General features: G+C 30.8%; 1 protein-coding gene across 1 annotated transcript; it reads right to left on the bottom strand.

The window, feature by feature from the left end:
* Positions 1–6,161: 6,161 nt before the first annotated feature.
* Positions 6,162–6,620, bottom strand: LOC146930470 (uncharacterized). The gene is made up of 2 exons (XM_085702000.1): positions 6,494–6,620; positions 6,162–6,345 (listed from the first exon to the last, which is right to left on the bottom strand). The coding sequence occupies exons 1-2, from the start codon at positions 6,547–6,549 to the stop codon at positions 6,237–6,239; spliced, it is 165 nt and encodes a 54-aa protein (XP_085558126.1). The 5' UTR covers positions 6,550–6,620; the 3' UTR covers positions 6,162–6,236.
* Between the last annotated feature and the right edge of the window lie 3,209 nt (positions 6,621–9,829).

Raw genomic sequence — 9,829 nt, 5'->3', positions numbered from 1 at the left:
GACTGATGTGACCAATGAATAGGGTGAAACTTCGTACGGACATATTTGTATGGACATAACACCAAATCAAAATCAAATATGCATCTTTTGGAGAAATGGTTTTTTGTAGGTGATGGAGAAATACTTACATGGCACAACCACAAATAAAACGCATTAGATGCACATACAAGTACTTATTTATTTTTTTTGGTTCAAAGTACTTATTATTTTAATAAAGGTTAAATATGAATTCTTTTATTGAGCTTACCTCAATCGATAGAAACATTGTATTAAAATTGATGTGACCAATTAATATGGTGAAACTTCGAACCTGCTATCAAAATTTGTAGTTCCGCTCTGTGAGTCTATATCATATATAGTACATATTTTGGAGAAATGTTTTTTCTTAGGTGATGGAGAAATAGCACATCCACAAATAAAATGCATTAAAGTGCAAATACAAGTACTTCTCATTTAATAAAGTTTAGATATATTAGATATATATTTTTTGTGAGCTTAGTTTAGTTGGTATGAATATTGTATGATATACGTAAAGGCCGAAGTTTGAACTATAATATCTCACTTATTCATCTTAAAAGTGTGAATTTCTAGCAACTACACTACTCGACTAAAAAAATGTTAAATATGTATTTGTTTTCTATAAAATTTTCAAATTTCAATTTTTAATTACTTGAAAAGTTTTCTGCATAGTTTAGTCTCCAAATAAATTTCATCACCACCTTTGGTACCCCTTTTAAGTCAACTTGTGTGTAGTATTAAAAAAAATATTTTATTTTGCAATCATGTTTAGTACATTATAAAATTCTCTTTTGTAAAAGTTTAAAAAAATTTAACAAGAGCTTAATTAAATATAAATGCTTATGTTTTTTTTAATAATTAACTTGTATTTTAGTCCCCAAGAATTAATTATTTCTTAATTAAATTATTTTTTAAGATAGATTCTTATGAAATTTAAAACTTTCATGCAAATGTTCATTCAAAAATCTGAAGGATACACATGATTTGACTTCAAAGCAAAGACCAAAAGTGGCAAGGAAAAATATTTGAATCATCAAAAAATTGAAGAAAATTTTAGACAGACAAAATATAAAGTTTGAAAATTTTATAGGGATCAAATACTTATTTAAACCTATTTAATATAACATATTATGTAAAAAAAAAAAAAAAACTTTTACCTTTTATCATTTGTGTGTGTGTCAAAATAAAAATTATTTGGAGTTGTGACCATGTAAATGTTCCTCCACCTCCACATGTAAGGCTTATACTCAGGGACGGATCCAAGACTAAACTTTTGGTGTGGCTAAAATAATAGTGTCAAAAAAATTGTCTAGTAAAATTAAGGATTAAATAAGTTTTTGTTCCCTATAAATATAGTCAATTTCATTTTTAGTCCTCGTAAAAAAAAATTACATGTTTTGGTCCCTATAAATTTTTTCAACATGTAGTTTTAGTCCCGGTTAAATTAAAATTTGTTTAATTATGCTTAAACTTTTAATTTTTTTAATGATTTTTTAAAGACTTGTTTAAATCATTATAAATAATTCCTCCGCAAAAATTTGCTCAAAATTTGATTTTTAGCTCAAAATTTTCATTAGTTTTATCTTAAACACCGCAAATTTCAACAGACTGAAAAGTATCATAATCTAGAGGCAAAAAACAGCCATGCGGAAGTGAAACAGAGGATATTGAACAACCAGATCCTTTCGAGTTTCAACCAAACTTACATTAAACCAATAGATTGTGTTGAAGACATGAGTGAACTAAACGACCCCCACTGAAACCAACAACCAAAGAATTATCAAAGCACCAATTCTGTTTGAAAAGCAACTCGTCAACCTGTGAGAGTGAAGGTGACGAAATGTAACACCCCGTTTTCCCAACATAAAAATTTTGTAAAATAAATCAGAGTTTCTCAACACAAACGGAGTGTCACATTTCTTTTCATCAAATCATAAACGGAATTAAATAAATATTAATCCTTCAAAATCCAACAACGTAATATTTAAAACTTCGCAGCGGAATAATTCAACATCTTAAATAATCTTTGGCACAAGGGCCTCAACATAAAATCTCATAAAATCTTAGTTCAACAATAATTCTTGAAAACTTCAAAAATAATACGTAAGGAACAGAAAGCAACAACAAAATTCCCATTCCGTTACGTATCAGAGCACCTAAGACACACACTTGTGAGAGAGTCCACTCACGACCGCAACTAATCTTGGTTGCAAGTTACCCATATGAAGAGCAACATTTTCAAGCAGAAGGGGTGAGATTTCACAAACAACAATATTAAGCATATAATGCATCAATTACATTTAACAGCATAAACATCATCAACATATCATAATAATAATCATGTAAAATCATAGCATCATCATAAACAACTTCGTAATCAATCATCAACATCAACTTCATAATCAACTTAATCAACTTGACGACTTTGACTCGACTATGCAACTTCAACTTCTGAAATCTTCTTGACAATGCAAATGCATGTGGTACCAGTCCAGGGCATCAAGCCCTCAACATATATGAGCGTAAAAAGGCTCTCAGGGCATCAAGCCCCCAACATAATTGAGCAAAAGCTCCAGGGCATCAAGCCCCCAGCGTATTTGAGCAATGGCTCCAGGGCATCAAGCCCCCAACATATTTGAGTATGCATGGACTCAACTTCTTACAACTTGAAACATCATGAACATCTTATATGACTCCAATAATTTGGACAACATCTTACAACTTTACAACTTAGACCGACATTTACAACTCTATGATATTAATAGTCGACAACAGCAGAACAACAACATAGGCAGCATATAACAGTTCTTATATATCATATCATCATTAAAGAATGAACCACATCAACATAAACATCGTAAATAATATATATAGTACATATTTAACAACATCACATTACTAATAATATTAATCATCTTAATTCAGGCTTTCTGGACAGCTTCTAACATCATAAAATAACTTTCATTCCTACCCCAAGGTCGTCTCATGACTACACGTGCGAAAGGTTCGCAAGGCAACAATTCAAGGCAGCCTACCACTAGTTAGACTCATCACAGCATAGGTTAAATACTCTTAAACACCTTAATTGAACTCATAGTACACAAGCTTTGAAGTTTGGAGACAATCCATAAGTTTTGGTTTAACTTGAAATAGTTATGCCGAATTTTCATAAAGTTTTACTAAGATCCACTTGGAGTATTTTCATCATAACTCAAAATCTAAAAATCATTTTTGAGCCAAACCAAGACCATTAGAAAGCTAACACAATTATCTAAAATTTTCATGTTTACACCGAATGCAAATTCAAAACGGAAAAGGGTGAAAAATGTGAATGTTTTCTAGATTGGCCCGACAGAAAATCGGTGGCCGATTTTGACAAATCGGGGGCCGATTTTTGCAGAACTAAAACTGAAAATTCAGATCATAAATTGGTGGCCGATTTTGACAATTCGGTGGTCGATTTTGGGCTTCTCAGCAGTTCAAAAATCAGTTTAACAATGCGTTTTTCACTTAAGAATCACTCTTAAATCCCAATTTTCATCAACCCAAATTCCAAAATTGATAGAAACCTCTACCTATGATTATTTTATGAACTGAACACCAACTGGACATGAATTTGATAGACTCCTATTCAACTAACAACCTATAACGACTTCAAACCCTAATTCTCAAATTCTCACAAACTCAACCTACAACATGTTAAATCTAATTATCAGAATTACAGACTTAATAATACTGAATGTTAGTCTCACCCTTACCTTAGAAAGATGAAATCGCAGCTCTCCCTTGTCTTCTCCTCTTCTCTAGTCTTTTCTCCCTTTTTCACCAAAAACTGATCGTACGTTCTCCAACTTCTAAACCTAACTTCTCCTATTTATATCACTTCATCTATTTTATCTTATTTCTTCTTTCTACCACCAAACTTTCTAAATTCACAAAATGATCCCTCAACTTAATATTTATTTTATTTTCAAATCTTATTTTATTAAATAATAAATAAGTCACAACATCTCATAAAATTCTCTAAAATCACATAAATCACACTAATCATATAAATATAATCTAAAACTCATTAAAATAATCAATTAATTAAAACGGGGTTTACACGAAACACCATAAGCGGTAGCTCAACGCCGATGGCTAAGAAAAAGTGGTATGACCTTGAAAGAGTCACATCACCCACACCAAAGTTACATCTTCCATATGCCCCCATTCTTAAGTTTCAAAGCTATTATATTGAATTATGAATTCAATATAATAGTCAAAGTTGATGTCTTGCGGTCGACTACCTTGATTGATATGGAGTAGAAATCATCTTCATTTCTTTATAAAAGATACGATATCTAAATTACTATAGTTTTGTGTATAAATCTCCGACTAATATCTCCTTTTTTTTGACAAAAAAAAATAGGGGATATTAGTCGGAGCCTATTTTGAAATGCATATGTTTATATTCTTTATATACACTGTAAAAATAAAGTAATGGGTCTCTATTCTAATATATATATCAATAATTCATTCTAACCCATCAATATCATAATTGTGGATTTGTAAAAAAAAATAATTCATAATTGTGGAAAAACGTTAGAGGCTAGGGTTTAAATTCTGAAAAAAGATACATTGTTGTATCAACTTTTATGAATTATAAATATATTAAAGATCTAAATTACAAACATTCTAGGTGTAGTTTATGTTGTTTAATTAGTATAATAAATTATTTGTAAGAACTTTTGACATTTTAGTTTAAGCATGGTTATACCATCCTTGACGAGCTAGAATCACTCTTCTGCATCTTTTTCCCCCTTTCTTTCAAATTAAATAAGTGGTTTCCATATGTAACAAGTTTTTTTTTTGTGTTTTTTTCTCTCGTGATTTCATGGTTTGAATACGACATTGTGTTGTTTGTCATCTTGTGCGGCATTATTTGATTTTGTTTCTTGTTGCTATGTTTGGTTGGTTCCTATAGAAAGATCGACTTCAGTCAATGAGAGATTCAACAAATGATTTGAGCGTCAACGTTGCAGATCTGAAAACATGAGTACTCTGGTGACTTAGGCTTTGTTTGCGAGTTTGGAGGGGAAGGGAGGGGAAGACTTGGGAAAAAAGGAATGAACAAGTGGAAAAAATAGAGAAAAATGGGAGGGGAGGGCTTTGGGGGGTTAACTTTTCTTCATAATACAAAACCCTCCTCATTTGGGGGAACTAAAAAATTGTATTGGAGGAGGGTTTTGGAGGGTTAATATCAATTCTTCAAATTTAATCTATGTTGTTATGATATTTTTAAAATTAAAAATATAGTAATCATATGCATTAATTTATCTTTCTCTAAAAAACTACTCTTTTAAAAAATTTGAAAGATTTCTCTATTTTCCCTCATATATTTTGCACCCCTCAAAGTCTTTCCTTCCCTTCCCCTCCAAACTCCCAAACAAAGCCTTAGATTTTATCATATTATTTGTAGGCATTTTTCTGTTGAATACTATTAACTTGGGTACCATGAGTTTGTTTGCAAATTCATCTTTTATGTTTTAGCGATGTTGTACTATATCAATTTGAATAGATAAATATTGTTTTATTTTTATAAAAAAAAAGTTTAAACTCGGTTCTTTCAATGGATTTCCTGATACATACAAAATGTAAAAGCACAAAAATATATTTATTAAACTAGCTTATACAATGATGTTATCATGAAAATTGAAAGGTAGGAGAATATAAATCGAATCTTGAATTAAGCTATAAGTGTTAAAAAAAAAAATTGACACTTAGAGCCTGTTTGAAACACTTCTCAAAAACTCTTATTTAGTTTTTTAAAACTTGAAAATTAAAAACTTGTTTGCTAAACTATTTTTAAAATTACAGTTTTGGAAACTGTTTTAAATTTTTTAGTTTTGGGGACTAAAAAACTATAACATGTAAAAGGATAACCATTGTGAAAAGAGCACTTGTATATTTCAAAAACTGAAAACAAAAACTATTTGAAACAGGCCCTTAGTTCCACGATAACATCATTGTATAAATTAACTAATAATAATATATAATGTACTCTATCAATTTGAATAAACGAGTAATTAAACAAGTTTGATTTTGGCAGGACCTAAAACCGTGTGTATAAATTTTCTTAAAAATTGAAAAAACTATTAATATTAAAGATTAAACTTAGAAAATCTCCATTTTATAGAAACAACAAAAACATATTTGACCCTTATTTTCAAAATTAACTAATACAATATCCGGTATGCGCAAAAACCTTCGATGCACTCACGATAATGATGTACAACCCAGGGACAATCATCGAAAGAACGACATGGAGTATCAGCTTCTGCATTTTCATATAAGAAAGAAGGAATGTTAATTAGTGATGAAATATTATGTAAGATAAATTAAAAGGAACCAATTTTAATGGGTAAGTTTGGTTTTTTCAAAAAATAAGTAAATTAAAAGAAATAAAAAAAAATGCTTGTAAAATGACATACTTATACCGGTTACAACAAGAATTAGAGAAATAAAAAGGATCAAATCATAAACAAACATGATAACTTGAGCCTTTTTTTTTTTATCCTCCTATGAATGTAATAAACAAAATGTTTTTATCCTTTTATATGTAAAAATTTCATACTTTGTTAATTTCAACTAAATAGTTTTTAGCACTTAAAAGTTGCTAGAAGCCATTAAAAAATATAAATTAACGTTAAATGTCTAATAAATATGCACTATACAGTATATCCTTTTACCGTACTCAATTGATCTCTTAGCCTTTGTAAATATCTAACAAAATTTTTTATTTATTTTTTTACAAGATCTAAGATAAAAATCTTGATAATCACCAAAATTTATCATTTTTTTTTTTATAGTTTAGCCTTTCGTAATATAGAAGGGTCAAAACTCAAAAGTGGAACAGCAGTAATGAATGATGAAAATTAATGAACCTAAGCATTAGAGCCATTGATAGCCAATAATAGATTGTACATTTTGCCTATAAATTTAACCATTATTTTTCATCAAGTCATGCTGTGGTACTCAACATGAGTTTTAGACCTTGTTCAGTTAGGCTAGTTTGTTCCGACGAAATCCTCAACGGTACAATTCGTAGCCCTGAGTATAGATAATTTTATTGCAGTGGGAGAAATAATTAGGAAAGAACAGGGTTGAAGAAAAAAAAAATAAGCACAATTACCATACAAGAATATAATTATCATACAAGAATATAATGTGGAAATTTCAAAACTGGAAAAAAAAAACCACGACCGTTATCTAAACAGACAACCAGATAATTATTACTTTGTGAAATTTTTTACAACGTACACTCTCACCCTAATGTTCCAGTACAACCACACTCTCACAAAACAAATATTTAAAGTAAGTCATATTTAAACTAAGACAGATGTAAGCTTAAAGTGCTACTGACTAATGCATCAAAAAACAAAGAACCTTGGTTCAATATATAGTCTTGGACCAAACTAAGCGATGTGGGACTTCTCCAATTACAAAATATTGTTTAACCTCCTTCTTTATTCAAGAAACTTGACAATCAAACCCAACAATCTCCACCTTGATTGTAAGAGTTTCATATTCTGCTTTCATTGTCTATACCGACAATCATACTCCACCATAAAGAGTATACTTCACTTGAAACTGAACCATTCCAAGCATTTCTTCACGTCAAAACCTTGCTGAAAGATTATAGTGCAACTCCCATGTTGGCTTTCAGGAAGTTCTTCAGTCATTGATGTAGTAAATCTGCAAGTGCACGATTTACCGAAGTAGTAAAAAAGAGAGTATCGTTCCGATAGGGAGTTGTTCAATTCAATTAACTTTTATTGATGATTAGAAGAAAGTTCAGTTGTAAAGTTTGGATTTTTAAAGGTTGAAAATAATAATAAAAAGGCGCATTGGGATTATTGGTTCATCTTGTTGACAAATCCTTCACAAACCAAACCCTAAACCTAGAACTTTATATTAGACCCACTTTCTAAAGACAAGTTTCTCTTAAGCCTATCACATCTCCTTTCGGTCTCAATGAGTGTGTTCCTCTAGCAACCACGCCTATTCTCATGGTTGATTGCTATTGGAATCCTTGAAGAACGAAACTTTATTTGTCTCAAGGTTTGCTAGACTATTCTCATGTTTCGCAATCCTTATCTAATTTCACTTGTTCCAATATTAAAACTTCATCTTTCGATTCAACGCTTCATATTTGTGATGATGAATTAACAAATACTAACCCTCCGATGTCGCTTTATGAGTTTGATATTTGTTAATTCATTATAAAAATGGTGAAATTAGATTAGAAAGTAGATTTATATAAAATTAGGGTACGAGGGTTGGTTTTATTTAGATTATGTCATTAGACTCATCCAACAATCCCAAGAATAGAAGAGTCTACTCACTCATGTTCTTCGTAGACATAGAAGAGAAGAAGGAGAAGAACATAAAATAAATAGAAGAACTTTTATTAAGAGAAAACAATCGTCACTATTGAATTCCAAGAACAAAAGATGAATTGTTGTGATAGCTAGCTACTCTATTTATAGTTTACAACGACTTAAGCCCTAAGAAATATATCACTAGAATGTTCCACAAGAAACCACGAGCTTTTAGGTCATAAATAAACTAATAGGTAGCTGGTCCTTGAAGCAGAAAGCAGCAAAAGAGTATCCTGGGGGTTGGCACGGCCGTGTGGCTGGTGGCACGGGTCGTGCCAAGTTTCTGACTTGGGGGAACATATTTTTATACTCAATCTTCATATTTTAAGCACGAATCAGCTCCAAATCCTCTTTCTTTTGCTCCAAGACTGAAACTTTAGAATATTTGTTCCTGAAATTAAATAACTTGCAATTGAAGTAAAATAGTTCTAAAAAGGAAATAATATTAAATAAAACGGACTCAAATATTATATTAAAAACACTAATTATTGACTCATCAGTCATCGACATGTCTCACCACATATAGAAGATATAATGTTTTGATTATTTCTTAATGATTACAACAATTGCAGACCTATATATTTATATGAGAGAGACGTAAATTCTATACAACAAAACATTTTTTTTTACAAGCAAAAATTGAATTAATATTACCACCGGTGATTCATCTTGCACAAGGTGTGCAAAAGATGATCACCAAAACAGAGTACAACACAAAATCATTGTTGCTGAAATAACGAACACCGAAGTAAAGTAATGGAAATACAAGGAGATTACATATTAATACCCATAAAAGCCAGAGGATGCCGCCACCACATAGCTAAAAACAAAAGTAAGCATATTTGCCTTTAGCCACTGAAATGATAACAATTTGACCCTCTCTGCTGAATTATGCGAATCTGCCACTTTCTGATGAAATACACTGTTGTTCATTTCCTTCCAAATAATCCAGACACAAGCCATCCAGATTATCCGAAAATCAACAATTATAACAAATCAACATCTTAACTCCAAAATAAAACTATAATGGCTCAAAATCTAAACACCAAAAAGCAATGATGAGTTGAGCACCAAAGATGGAAAGAGTTCAGCATTACTATAACAAAAGAGTACAGCACCCAAAAACAATTATGCGAAAAGAGTGCATCATTAAAAAGGGTAGAAACTAAGATGGAGAACATTTCTATTGAATATAGACAACTCATCACCAAATTTCTGTTGCATGAAGTTCTGAATAATTGCAAATTGATGCGTTTAAACAAAATACTGAAAATGGAGTCTCCTATCACATAATACTGAAGTTGACCGGTCATTTGCGTAAGCTGCTCAGTGTTTGTGTAAGTTTCTATGTGGCTTGTGTAAGTTGTTTCTGAAAGGTTGTCAAAATC

Source organism: Medicago sativa, chromosome 4 (genome assembly GCF_051527215.1).
Source record: "Medicago sativa cultivar Bolivia chromosome 4, Bolivia_mono, whole genome shotgun sequence".
Classification (NCBI taxonomy): Eukaryota; Viridiplantae; Streptophyta; class Magnoliopsida; order Fabales; family Fabaceae; genus Medicago; species Medicago sativa.
Note: the sequence above shows the minus strand (reverse complement) of the source record. Positions and strands in the feature narration are given on the sequence as shown.